The sequence below is a fragment of the Sebastes umbrosus genome, chromosome 11 (assembly GCF_015220745.1).
Source record: "Sebastes umbrosus isolate fSebUmb1 chromosome 11, fSebUmb1.pri, whole genome shotgun sequence".
Taxonomy (NCBI): domain Eukaryota; kingdom Metazoa; phylum Chordata; class Actinopteri; order Perciformes; family Sebastidae; genus Sebastes; species Sebastes umbrosus.
Window position 1 is genome coordinate 3,893,495 of NC_051279.1, and position 14,578 is coordinate 3,908,072.

At 42.0% G+C, this 14,578-nt stretch overlaps 1 protein-coding gene across 3 annotated transcripts in view; it reads right to left on the reverse strand.

Moving 5' to 3' along the window:
- Positions 1-12,359, reverse strand: part of rgl2 (ral guanine nucleotide dissociation stimulator-like 2) — a 33,921-nt gene extending 21,562 nt beyond the window's left edge. The window contains exons 1-2 of one of the 3 annotated variants that reach the window (XM_037785375.1): positions 11,853-12,359; positions 8,758-8,924 (exon numbers count right to left, since the gene is read on the reverse strand). In XM_037785375.1, coding sequence (XP_037641303.1) covers positions 8,758-8,916 — 159 coding nt within the window. In that variant the 5' untranslated portion in view covers positions 8,917-8,924; positions 11,853-12,359. Of the gene's footprint in view, positions 1-975; positions 1,359-8,757; positions 8,925-11,852 lie in introns of those variants that run through there. The other 2 variants (XM_037785374.1, XM_037785376.1) reach the window with 2 other exon arrangements.
- Positions 12,360-14,578: the final 2,219 nt, after the last annotated feature.

The window sequence follows — 14,578 nt, forward strand, 5'->3', positions numbered from 1 at the left end:
CGGTGTCTCGTTCAAGGACAGTATCTAGTAAGCAGTAAGCTACCTAACTGTATATATATAAACAAGCTCCACCTCGACCGGCTACAACAGTAAAATGCTGCTTACACATGATGCATTAACTATTTTCAGAATCTTTCGGTTTCAGAAATCAGCATTTGGTGTTTCTCAGCTGATATGTTTTAAACATTTAAAACATGAATAACTCAGAGTGTTGGTTCTCACAGTAATGGAGCTGTCAACCAATGGCAGAACGAGAGTCTTGTGTTGTGAATCGTTGGTGGTGGGTGAGGCCGAGCCTTTTGTTTACATCGAGATCACAATTATACATTTGTAATACATCGATCGATATCACTTTACACTTCTCCTCCTGACACTGACGCCGAGTCGCAAATGTGACTTTTTCCATGATAAAAAATGCATGAGCAAGACGCTGTGTAAAGTCATCCTGGCTGTCTGGCGATGTCCCCAGGCAATGTGAGACGGTTTGTACGTCGTTGAGTTTTGATCTACGTGAGCAACACCTTGGAAACAAAACAAAATACACCAAAAAAACAACAGTCAAAAAAAAAGTCAAACTAATGACCTGCCTTATATTTTCATTCATTTTGCATGTGCTGACTTGTGAGCTTTCTCATATGCAAATTCAAAGACACATACGAGCCAAGAAACATATTCATACAGACAGTAGAAGGGCCTGAGTTCTTCTATCTGCTCTGTTTGACCCATGGTGTAATTAGCCGTAATAAGCCAGTGTTAGCCTCTATTAGCCTCTTTCAAATTACCTTGGCTTGACTTGATCGAAGGTCAGCGCTCCAAACAGGCGCTTCTTACATTCAAAAAGTATCCTACTTCACTGAAAAGTCTGTGTATCAAACCTGTTATTCTACCTGCTTGCTTCTGTGCAAATCTGCATGCAATTCTATCTTTCCCATGAACTCAGCCCATGCACAAAGAAGAAGAAAACACACAAGTTACCTTTCCCTCTGCAAGTCCAGACAGGTAGCAACCCCTAAGCTTCCTGGAAATCTTCAGGGCGAAAGTACAAATAGTATTTCCATTTTCTCCATTTTCTGTCATCTGTTGCTCCCTCTCTTCTCTCTCTCTCTGTTTCTATTCTCGACCGCCTGTTATTTCACTGACGGTTGACGTAGATCTGTGTGTTTATGTCTTTACGGTTTGCCTCTCAACGTCTTGTGGTTCTGTATCACAAAGACACACCTGAAGCAGGAGCTAAGTCCGGCCCCCGCGAGCTTGCATCACCTGGGCACACCCATTATACACACACACACACACACACGCACACACACATACACACACACACACGCACACACACTGCAAACACGGAGATAGGGATATGTTGGTGTTTTTAGGGCAACATCCAGAGACACACATACAGCTCACACAAATGCAGACCCTCATCAATAGACACATGCATGAGCACTTGCCTGCATGCATGCACGCACACATACACACACACTGAGAGACAAAGCCCTGAAGCTATTTCCAGAACAATACCCCCTCTCTTTCAATCTCTCCCCTCCTCTCTCCTGCTCTCTTTGTCTTTCTAGATGACCTTCCCATACAGATAAACCAGTTTGACTGAGTATCCAGTTTAATGCAACGCTACAGCAAAACATAATTAACTGAGAAGGCCGCCATCTGATAACAGATAGATCGTTGGACCGCCCTTGTACAGTATTTTTTTTTCTCCTTAAGCCTGACATGCTGTTTGAGTAGTAGTAGAGGCCTGTAGTGTTGTAACCAGAGGTAATAAATGTTCAGACGTTCACTGAACCAGGAAGCAAGCTGTGTTTATTTAAGGGGCTAATGACATCGCAGAGTGAAGCCATGTTAACTAGGTGGAGACTTTCACAGCTCTCTGTGTGTGTGTGTGTGTGTGTGAAGTGGCAGTTAGCTTATTAGTGTGTCACCTAACATAACACAGTCTCTATCAGACACAGAGCAACATTAGCTTTAGCATTCATTTGGAGTTGTGCTTTTGTCTACCTGGCCACTGTAGGTCCAATATTCACTCACATTTTAGCTGTTTTTGTCTCCAACAACTCTCAAAAAGCTAGAATTACTGCGGTTGTATGCCTCCGTCAACCAGTCAAGTTGCAGTTTACATCCACGTCTGTCCAAAATATCATCACTTCATTACTTATTCCTTTAGACATTTGTGTGAAATCGTCATAATTAGCATATGAATTCTTGAGTTATGGCCAAAAAAACTGTTTTGTGAGGTCACAGTGACCCTTGACCGACAAATTCAAAACAGTCATCCTTGAGTCTAAGTGGTTGTTTGTGCCAGATGTAATACAATTCCCTTCAGGCGTTCCTGAGATATTACCTTCACAAGAATGGGTCGGACGGACAGACGGACGGACGGACAAATCCAAAACATAATGCCATAAGGCCGCGGCGCGGAGGCATAAAAATGTGTAGCTACTAAAAGCTAGTCGTTAACTTTGTCTGTAGTATAGTGCAGGTTCACCAGAGTTTTTTAGCTAAAAACATTAAGGGAAACAAGGTTGATGAAAACGATGAGACAAGTGAAGTTGCTAAAACCAAAACAATGAGCTAAAAGATGCTAAAATGCTCGGTGGAGATGAGAGGAATTGCAGAGTCGGGTGATAACTCTCTGTAGGTTTATCAATACCTAAGCGACACCTTTCACATTACATGTTGCCATTTGACCCTTTACTATTATAATGTGTTGATTAGTGCAGCTTTAAGTATACAGAGAATACAGTTTTATCCTAAAGCCAGGTCCTTCAGATGAATAGATGCTTACTGAAACTGCAAATATTGGCCTTTTAGTGCTTACAGACGTGCTGAAAGTGTGCTAAATGTGCACAAAACTAAATAATATGTAAAAAAAAAAGTGAAAAAAAAAGGAATCTGAAATGTTCAAACAACTCCAAAAGCAGGTAGTGGCGTCATCAGTCTGCTGCTGAGCATTAGTCATCCTAAAAAGTCAGACTATACACAAAGTAAACAGTATTTACTCTGACTTAAAACATTTGCAAAGTCTGACATCACCTATCATTATGTCCTGCTACTGTACAACGTGTAATAGCTTTATTTATTTTGAGTATTGGAAACTCATTAATACAATCCACAATTTAATATTTACACTGAACTTAGCCTTGGACCATGAAATATGACGGATGTAGGGACCAATTACAAAATTCTTGGCCAATACCGATGTTTAAAGGGACTGTTTGTAGCTTTCAGAAATGCTTGTTCACAGCGACACCTGCGGCCATAAAGTTTCTCGCTGCGGAGCCCCGTCAATTCACAAGACACAGGAAACCTCTGTTGGTCTGGAGGAGCTGCAGCAGTTATTTCTGCACAAACGTCCACTGTACATTCACTAGATATTCTCAGAGCTAAACTAACTCTCCTGCAGTGTGGAGTGTGTGCGCATGAACGTGTAGAGGTGGAGCGAGACAGCAAGAACGCGCGCGGTGTGTGAGTGAAGGCAAGCAGGCAGACGAGCAGAGACTCCGCCCACACGTGAGCGAGCATGGGATCCCGACCCGGTAGATTTATACGTGTAAAAAGTTACAAACAGTCGCTTTAAAATAACAATCCGATAGCGATGTTTTTGTTTATTTAGTTTTTGCTGTTATTTATTGCCCTGTTGTGCCAGAGAAACAAAGAACCTCTTCATTATAAAAAATAACTGAGCTGTTTTAAAGTCGCTTTAGCGGTCTAAATGTTGCCTTGTGAAAGCGCCCTAAAGCTCTCACTGATCACTTGTCTGACCTTTACCACTTTAACTCAGTGACCCTTTTACCACAGACACAAAGAAAACTAGCCTTTTGCTTAGTTTTATATTCCAGACAGAGCTGGTATATTGAGATACTCAAGATAAAAGTACATTCAGTGGAGTGTCAATTGAGTTTGACTTCTTAAACCAGGCTGAATCTGGGTCAGAAGAACCAGCCTTTTCTGTAGAGGAACTTTTCAAAGGGTAATAGATGTGTGTAATTTGGAGTTCAGCTGCCTCATAGGCTGGTGGATAAGCATCATGATTATCTGTCCACTCTGGTGGGAGGCATGAGCTGGTTCATGGTGAATAAAAAAAGGACTCCACAGCTGCTATTTTGCTATTTCTATTTGTTGTTTTGTTAGTTCATTTTCACCGTATGTGCCATTGTTGTTGCCACATGTGACACTTTGTTTATGTTCTTTTCAAAGATGGGATTTTCTGTCAGAGCTTTTTCTTAAAGCTCCCCCACCCCCAGCTGCAAGCAGGAAGTACATAATAAGTCGAGACAAACACAGGAAGCAGGACGTGCTGTCGTGTTGCGAAGCTATTTTTCTTCCCCTCTCCTTCCATCACGAGCCGAGGCTGCGTCAACCTCTCCTCCTGAACAACTACGTCAGCTATTGGACGGCACCAGAAAAGCACCAGGCAGGAAGCCGACTCTCCATTTTCAAACCCCCCCACCTCCCCACAAAAAACAACCAGCTCAAACCTTTTTCCTTAAATAAATCCATATAGCTGGGCTTCCGCTTTGCCAACAAGCTTTGACTTTGAACAAATACACACACCGCTGTTGTCCTTATTTACAACCCTAGTCTTCCCCCTGAACAGGGGGTCATAAATACACCTTCTGAAGCTTTATTTAAAGATAACCATTGTTTTTTGAGTGGCCCACAACCCCCCGACCCCTTCCTTCCTATCTTTCTCTCTGCTCCTCTTCTCACGCTTTCATCTATGTATCCCTCGGTGCCCGTTATCTGCTCTCTTTCAAGTAAAACTCTGTGGCATTCAGGTCAAAGCTGTTCTATTCCCCTTAAAGGAAAAAATCCTCCCTTGGATGTGATTACGCTGTTAGATATCATCAGTCTGTGATGCTCTACAAGTTCATTTAGAGGGAATAGTTGACTTTTCAGTGTGCAAACTTTGCCTTTATCTGGCTCCTCTAATTCTACTTTAGTGAGTGATGTCAGCCGTTAACTTGTTCCTGACAGTCAAAAGAAGTTTTATGGGTATATACGAGACACCCAGACATTACACCTATATGTTATTGTTGAACATGTTATTCTAAAGCCAAGGGCATTAATTAAACCAGCTCTTCTGGTTTCAGGTATTTCCACCATTGTAACCTGGCTGCAGGGATTTGCGCCCATTCAACCTAGAGTTTGGATTCTCCGACACGACAGGTTTGTGCCGGGTTGGGCTGTTACTTCTAAAAAATTCCCTCGGGCTTGAATCTGGTCAGGTTTGTGCCAATTTCGCGGTGTGTTATTCATTTTTTAAATGCAGACCTTATAGTCTGCAATATGACTTTTGGGCTGTGTTGAAGATTCGGTAGGAGAAGGCGCATGTCGGAGATCGTGTCACAAATTACCACACTAAAAAGACTTTAGATAACTTTAGCTTAATATTTTTTTTATATATTTATTTATATATTTATTTTTTTACAGTTGAAATTTTGGTTTTTAATCAGGCTCGGGCCCAAAACTGCTGCTGTGGTCTGGGCTCGTGTTGGGCTTAGACAGAAACTATGTGGGTTCATGTAGGGCCATGTAGATCATAGCTCTAATATTCAACCACAAGAAGTGTCAGTGTTGTTGGACAATAAGGCCCGCTCAAGGCGCCAGTATACTCCATCAGAACTGCTCGTCAGATGCTCCAATAGCTTCCGAAACCTCCTCCCCCGACACCTTTCCGACGTCACAATCTGGGCTGTGTTTAAATTATCGTAAGTTTTCGAAAGCGACAATCCGACATTCAAACCCACTTGACGCAGTTCTTTGAATTTTTCTCTATAGCTCTTTTTTTCATTCTTGACACAACTATTTTTGTCACTTTTCACGTGTACAACCAAGTGAAACACGATGAATGACTTCCAGGAGAGAAGGTCTGAAGATGTGCTCCGTTCAGGGCTGTCACGAATACCACTTCTTGGGCATCGAAGCTCAATGAGGGCTGCATTTTCACCCTTTGAGTGTGACCGTTCGGAACAACTATTAACACTTTCATCTTCCAATATGGTCAGACAACACATTAAGTTATCCCGAAGGTGTTGGATGGGTTTGGGGTCAGGGCTCTGTGCAGGCCAGTCAAGTTCTTCCACATTAAAATGTGAAACCCATTTCTTTATTGACCTGGCTTTATGCAGGGGTCACTGTTAGGTTGAAACAGGTAACGGCCTTTTCTGAATTGTTGCTACAAAGCTGGACGCAAACTCTTATCTAAATCATTGTATGCTCTTCGTATTAAGATTTATCTTCATTGAAATCAGTGAAACAGACTCTTCTCATGAAATATGAGCCCACTCGAAGGAACCATTTTATAACAGCTAGGCCTCTTATTCAAAAAGTCTTGTAGCTGTATTTGCATTCTGGTATTGAGGCTGTATAGAAACGTGATCCTGCCTTCTCTGTGATAGATTTCTTGCTGTGTAATTGTTGAATATCTTCACAAAATGGTGACTTTAGAGAAGTCTTTTATTCTGAAAACAGTCAAGGTTGATATTTATATTTATATTATATTTACTTTGATATCTCAGCTGTCCAATCTTTTGTAGCTGAGTTGAAATATTCTGTTCTTTGAAACTATAATGTACATCTGGGAGTAGAAAAAATACACCACCAAGCAAGAAAATAGGCTAAAAAACAAAACTACATTACATCAATATCCGTTATCTGTAAATAATCATACGTGTTTAAAGCTTGATTTTCATCTCAATCAATTGAATTAAAGCTCCTAGAAGCTTCATTGTTCACTCAAGGTTTTCACTTCATGCATTCTGACTCACACATCCAAGTTTCCCTCATTAAAGAATCAGCAAGTGGCCGTATTGGATTCCACTCGACAGACTGTCCTTGGAGACGGCCTGTGATACTGGATACTGTTTATGGGGAGAGCAGGTGTACACCACATCGACCGGCCAACCCGCCACATGCATTATTTACTGCGAGGACCAGCAGCCGCCATGTGACACGATGAGCACGGAGGAAGTCTGCTCATTCGGAAAGAGAGCCAGTGCAACACTTCTTTTTTTAGCTGCGAGGAGTTTCTTGTGAAGTAAAACCAAAGAGCCATGTGCAGGTCATGTGCGGTTGGGGCAAAGGAGTTGGTCAGTATGTCATCATGACTCAGGCAAAATGTTTTATCACCAATATGGCTACTGACAAGAAATCTTGTCCTCAGCTGTGTAGATATAAAAACATAAAACTGAACCATAAAAAGCCTCAGAGTTCTCTTTAAAGCCTCAAAACGAAAGTGTGTGAAATTCAACCATCTGAGTTTCTGATAAGACTCGACGAACCTCACTATCAAGTCACTAATCATTAACAGAGGGGAAAGATCGTGGGAAATTAACCTGCGCCATGAACCTTGTCACTTCCCCAGTTTTAGTTCAACTTAAGTCCATATTACATTTGTGATCCTGGAGTCAATGCATTTCAGTGACAAACTGCACACGAGTCGAGAAGTTTACCCGACAAAAGAAACACACGTTTATGCAGAAGAGTGCAGAAAAAATGTCTTAAAAAACATTACATTTAAACAAGATTAAAGGTTCAGTGTGTAGGATTTGGTAGCATCTCGTGGTGTGGTTGCAGATTGCAACCAACTGAGTACCACTCCGCTCACTCCTCCCTTTCCAAGACTGCGGTAACGTGAGCCGCCGAGTGCAAAACCGTGGTAACGCCGTTCGCCTCGCTCAGAGGTCATCCTCACCATAACAACACTACTTTAGGAGCAATGGAAGTCAGACGGCGGTTGGCGGTACCACGGTTCTGCAGCTCAGCAGTTTCACAAGCGTGTCAGAGAACTACGGTGGCCTTCAGGTAATGTAAAAACGTGAAAGTCTCTCTCTAGAGCCAGTGTTTGGTTTGACCGTTCTGGGATACTGTAGAAACATGGTGGAGAAACATGGCGGACTCCGTGAAGAAGACCCGCTCCCTACGTAGATATGAAGGGCTCATTCTAAGCTGATGAAAACACAGTCATTAATATCATATTCCATTTCTGCTAATAGATCCCCCGAAATGTTACACACTATTCCTTTAAGGGACTACAGCCTTGCTGGCTAGTCTGTGAGCTAAATGCTAACATGCTGATGCTAAGAAAGTATAATATTTACTATGTTTACTATCTTAGTTTAGCTTCTTAGCATGCCAACATTTGCTAATTAGCACTAAACACAAAATACAGCTGAAGAAGCTAATGGGAATGTCGTTAGTTTTGCAGATATTTGGTCATAAACCAAAGTTGTAGGTATATTAGAATGTGGCATGATGTTGGCACTACAGGAATTTCTTCAGTTTATGGAAAATAACAGCATTCGGGTGGCCCTGGTGGAAAAGCACTAAACACACACACACACGCCATTTTCCTCTCCCTCTTTCTGTCTGTATCACACTGACTTCATTCCCTCAGGGTTTTCTGAAAACCAGCCGACTGCATCTGCTGTTTATTCAAGAAACTGGTAGTGGAGCTCAGCTTGCGCAGTTTCACAGAGGACCGTCCTAATTGCTGTTAGCTGTGTCGACCAGGAGAGACACCACAAATAATCCCCTCTCAGCTCCGTCACATCGCTTTATTGTGTGAACAGAAGAAAAACTAATAAAGCGGGCAGGAGGAGATTGTCAGTACTCAAACACGACGACGACGACGACGACTTCACAGGACAAAGCTGTGAGAGATCTACCTCATACCACTCTCTCTGTTACACACTCAAGTGACAAAATGATGGATGTGTTTCAATGAGGCGAAAGGAAAACACTCACCTGTGAAGTTTCCAATTCATTGCTGCAGCTCCCCCTCCGTGATTGGTTGATCGGGGTGCCGCTGTCGGGCGGTAAGGGCCGGTAGCCTATGAGAGGCGCGGCACTCGACTCCACCCCCGGCAGGTCATAACCACCTGTTCGCATGTTACGGGGGAGCATGGTGCCAGCTGCCACAGACAGGAAGGACAGAAGAAAAGATGTTTCAGGCAAACATCTTGAGAGTTTGTTGGGATTAGACAACATGTTGATTAGTAAAGTAACATTTGAAGCTGATTATTCTCCTTGTAAACCACTAAGACCAGGAGAGCACTGGTTTCCTGTGTGTATTACAAATGGCTTTATAACTCACTGAATGTTTTAGGTACCAAATACATGTGTGATCTGCTGCTACTGTACATTATGAACCGTCCACACCTCTCAGATCGTCAAGGACAGGTCTGCTTCTGTCCTCAGGGTCAAAACTAAATATGGAGAAGCTAAAGTTTCTATGCAACCACATATCTGAAAACAACTTTCACATCTTTTAAATTGAGGCTTAAAACGTTACTGTTAACTATTCATTCATATCTTACACTGCACTGTGATTTGTATTCTTCTTTTAATTGTGCTTTATTCATTTATAGCTTATTATTTTCTCCTATTTCACTCTTCTTAAATGCTATTAGGGCTGAGAGATATGGCCAAAATTTTCTTTATCACGATATACGTTATTTCATATCTCGATAACGATATAGTATATCGAGATATAGCATGTTTTCTGGTAATTCAATCAATAAGTAGTCTATATGAAATAACCACATGGTATTTATGTAAACTCATGTGTGAATTAAATACTTTACAAATGAAAAGAACTGAGTAGTTTTCTTATTTTAAGAACTTGAGTGCAAAATGAACATTACAGTTTTAAAAATAAATAAATATTGGCCTAGCCTATGTTGCAATAGAAACGATACAGAAAAATATATACGATAGACATTTATATATCATTATGACAATATTTATTACACGTTTTGTTTAATACTCAATTCTGATTGGTCAATAACGGCGTTCTACGGTCTGTTATTTCTTTAAAGCAGACCGTTGCTATGTGTAACAGACCGTTGCTATGTGACCGTTGCTATGTATAACAGACCGTTGCTATGTATAACAGACCGTTGCTATGGGTGCAGTTCTGATGTCGGACTCTGGCGGACCAATTTTGTGTCAAATTATTGATTTCTTAAGTTAGTAGCCGTGTAATAATGTACAGCTAGCAGGTCACTGTTGTGAAATAAACCCCAACAGGGCGATGTGGCACCCCGACACAAAGCGGATGACCCGCTAGCTGTACATTATCCAGCTTATTATTAAAAACGGGCTCGCTGTACATTATCCCTTACATATCGTCATATTGCCCAGCACTAAATGCTATTTATGTCTTTTTATATCGCCTGTGTTAAACCAATAATCAGGTGCTTATATGAACATTGAAACAGGTTTTGCTTGCTATATATACATATAATATTTCCTCCTGTTCACCGTGGCAATTAAAAGACATCTTTTAATGTAAGTGATGGGGGACAAAATCCACAGTTCTGTGCAATATTGGAGTCTAAAAGTTTATCTGAAGCTGATATCCTTTAATGTCTATTTATGTCTTATGTAAAGCACTATGAATGGCCTTGTTTTTGAAAGGTACTGTATATAAACGTACCTTTCTTTTACCTTGGTGGATACATTTCTAAACTTTGACATGTAGGTAGATAAAAGATGCATGCCAGTGAATGTGTTGCTGCTTTAATGTCAGTGTTTGAGTCCCTGTTTGTTAGAATACTCTGAACCTAATGAAGATCAACATTGGACAGTTTATCAGGCACAGTTATTACAAAAAAAACAGAGTATTAGCATCCTTTGAGTGCAAGTTCAAGACATTTTAAACACTGCAGTAAGTTAATGGCAGCTTGGAGGCCATTTCGTGGTCAATTTGTTTAACACATTCACAGTGGCCCACAGCAGGTCAGGATTTGCATCGCAACCCCTCCTTCCATTTCCCTTTCCCCGCTTTGGTATTTGGATTGCCATGAAGATAGACATCTAGTAAACACTGGTTCAGGAAGAGAGGTGTAGGAGGGAGAGAGATGGAGAGGTTCGTACAGTATGAGCACTATATGGAACTGAGAACTATGGATTAATTACATGTTGATAAATGATGTGTGCTGAAGTTTCTTTTGATTTTTCTTGCAAGCAAAACGTGCAGAATGGATGTCAGGTGCACCGCTGCCACAGAATCAATCTCATAAAGAGCCTGCTGCTGACACTTCCATCCTGGTGAAAGATTTCCTTCGAGGACCCCCCCGTCAGCTCTCACAGAGCAGGAGCTAAAAAGCCTCAAGTGTGACATAAAAATGTGCTGGCACTCCCCAACTTTCCATTGTGCTTTTGTCTTGAACTCCTGCAGCTCTGTTGCATTGGTGCAACACTTTACTTTCTCCTCTGCAGTCATCTGTTGTAGGGTATAATTTGGCTCATTATGATCTTGCGTAAGAAGAAACTAGTTTGCAGTCTGCATGAGAGAGAGGAAAAGACACATGCAGGCCTGCAGGAAAAACAAGTCATAAGCAGTTTGTGTTCTGCCTGACCAACGGCCCTGCAGAGGTCTGAATGGCTGCTATTCACAGGCTCTGACCAAAGCAAACAGCCCACATATGACTGAGGTGTACACACACACACACACACACACACACACAGTACAGCTGTAACTAGGTTACAGTTTAAGTCACACCCATAATGCCCCTTTTCTGCTCAATAAATGCAGCCATAGGGTGGTGCTATACAGTTCTGCTCAGTCCTAATGATAGCTTTGCTGTCACAATGTGAACTGGATGATGAGAATAAAGCCTGACAGTGTTATGTGTGTGAGAGAGAGAGAGCTGTGGAAGTTTGTGCGTGCTGACACTCCTGTTAAAACACACAATGTGCTTCCTATATGAGTCACTCAATGACATGCAGGTCCTAGAAATGTTGCACAAAAAAAAAAAAAACAGAGAGAGGCGATTGCTACAATTAAGCAAAGAGAGGAAGAGAAATGAAGGAAGCTACAATGTAATTCAACTTACTTGTTACAAAGTGTCATTCGCAGGATGTGAGAGATCCAGACTGTGATCAGCTGGCTGTCAGGCATCTGGTGCTGCTGGATCGGATCTGTGGATCAGCTGAGGAGAGTCGCGCCCATCTGAACCACCGACACCACCGACCACAACGACAAGAGAGAGTCACCCTCTCTCTCTCTCTCTCTCTCTCTCTCTCTCTGTCCTCTATCAGTGTCCCTGCACAGCTCGTCTGTCCAGCCTTCAGCAGCTGATAGCAGCACTCTGGACAGACTGCAAACTCCCTCCTCCTCTCTCTCTCTCTCTCTCTCTCTCTCTCTCTGTCCTCTATCAGTGTCCCTGCACAGCTCGTCTGTCCAGCCTTCAGCAGCTGATAGCAGCACTCTGGACAGACTGCAAACTCCCTCCTCCTCCTCTCTCTCTCTCTCTCTCTCTCTCTCTCTCTCTCTCTCTCTCTCTCTCTCTCTCTCTCTCTCTCTGACGTCGCAGTTCCTGTATGTTGTTGCACTCAGCTCTTCTCTTTGGCAACAGCACCGTGTCTCTCCGGGTGGTACACTACACACACAGTGACCGGCTTCAATGCACTAGAGATGGGAAGTCGATCTGTCTTTAGTGATCCAGATCATTTGGCTCAGCTCACCAAGAAGAGTCGGTTCTTTTGGCTCTTCGTTTTACTTCACTTATTCCTTTTTATAATTCAGCCAAATTTAGCTTTAGCTGTTTTGACCTTTGATTAGTATGTGTGCGCATATATTTTAACAGTCTCTTCTGTACTTTTTGTAATAGTCGTGTACCACAGCTGTTACCCTGCACTATATTCAGTTTTAAACGTTTTCTTCATCTCCTTGTATTTTTATATCTGGTACATTTTTTTGTACTTTGCACTACTAACTTTTTTACTGCCTTTTTACTAACATGTTTTGCACTATGGAACTGTGATGCTGGAAACTTGAATTTCCCTCGTGATCAATAAAGTTACTATCTATCTATCTATCTATCTATCTATCTATCTAGCCAGATCATTTGGCTCAGCTCACTAAAGAAGAGCCGGCTCTTTCGGCTCCCAAACTGCTCTTCATTTTACTTCACCTTTTAATAATTCAGCCAAATTTAGCTTTAGCTGTTTTGACCTATGATTAGTACTTGTGCACATATATCACTTAGAATAGAATAGAATAGAATATAATAGAAAGCTTTATTGTCATTATAGTATTAAATACAACAAGATTCACAGTTGCCACTTCTGGTCAGTGCTTTAAAACAAATACTTGACAAGACTAAACGAGGCAGGTAAAACATATAACAGGTAAAACACACACAGTTATAGAGCAAATAAAACAGGTCAAGTAGATGTAATAAATAAATATAAACAGAAATGTTACACTAGAAGTATAAAATATAAAAATAGATGTAATGTAACAGAGGTAATTGCACTTGTAAAATAGGTAAGGTAGATGTAATAAGCCACACTGTAGTGATGGGAATTCCGTCTCTCTTTAGTGAGTCAGATCATTTGGCTCAGCTCACCAAGAAGAGCCGGCTCTTTCGACTCCCAAACGGCTCTTCGTTTTACTTCACTTCTGCCTTTTTATAATTCAGCCACATTTAGCTTTAGCTGTTTTGACCTATGATTAGTATGTGTGCACATATATAATTTAAATTATTCAATATAATTATACTAAACCTTATGATTTCCAGAATACCATAATTTTACATGCTGCTTCGTTTCCGACTGTCACTCATCTCGTCTGCTATTCGCGCACCGCACTCCTCTCTCTCTTTCTCTCTTCCTCTTCCTCCTGCTCTGTACCTGTAGACCGTCAGCACGCCGCACACACCCCCGCCCCTCCCTGCTTGATGGTATGATCCTTGTCTGTCATCACCTGATTGGTCCCACGGACGTCATTAACACAACATTCAGTCACAGTCGGTGCATTGAGTGTCCGTGGCGCGGAGAACATCATCCTGTCATACTGCCTTGAATTAATTAAAGAAAAAAGAAAAACGTCTCTCGGACGGGAGCCGGCTATTATCGTTCATTTAAAAGAGCCAGCTCTTTGAACCGGCTCGTTCGTGACCACACATCACTACAATGCACCGATCTTCCGGGGATGTGTGACTTCTCCAGGGACAGAGGAGGGAGACATAATTCCCCAAAACAGACGCATATTCCCCCACAGTCAGTTCAAGCGTACCCACGCACGTATACACACTCCCGCTTTTCTGTTGCCACAGTAAACCTGTAACCTCTTCACCTCATTTAACCTTTAATCCTGACCGCAACCATAACCCCACACCCAAAACTCCAGAGGTTAAAGTGGCAGTAGGCAGTTTATTTTTGGCATCATTGGACAAAAATCCCATAATAACCTTTCAGCATATTGTAATTCAAGTGTTCTGAGAGAAAACTAGACTTCTGCTCCTCCTCATGGCTCTGTTTACAGGCTTTAAAAAATCTAGCCTGTGATGGGAGACTTTGACCAATCACAGGTCATTTCATTGAGAGAGAGCGTTCCTATTGGCTGTGCTCTGGTCATGTGACCGGAACTTGGCGTTCCTTCACCAGCTCGCGTGTGGCTACGCTTTTCAGACAAGACTCCAAAACAAACTACACGGTAGCACCAAAACCGCAAAGTTATATCTAGTGAAGCCCGTCTTGCAAAACAGTGTTGGCCGCGGTCGGAGGACGCGGGGGAGACCGTAGCTTTGGTCTCCAGGGCCGGAGTCTCTGCTGT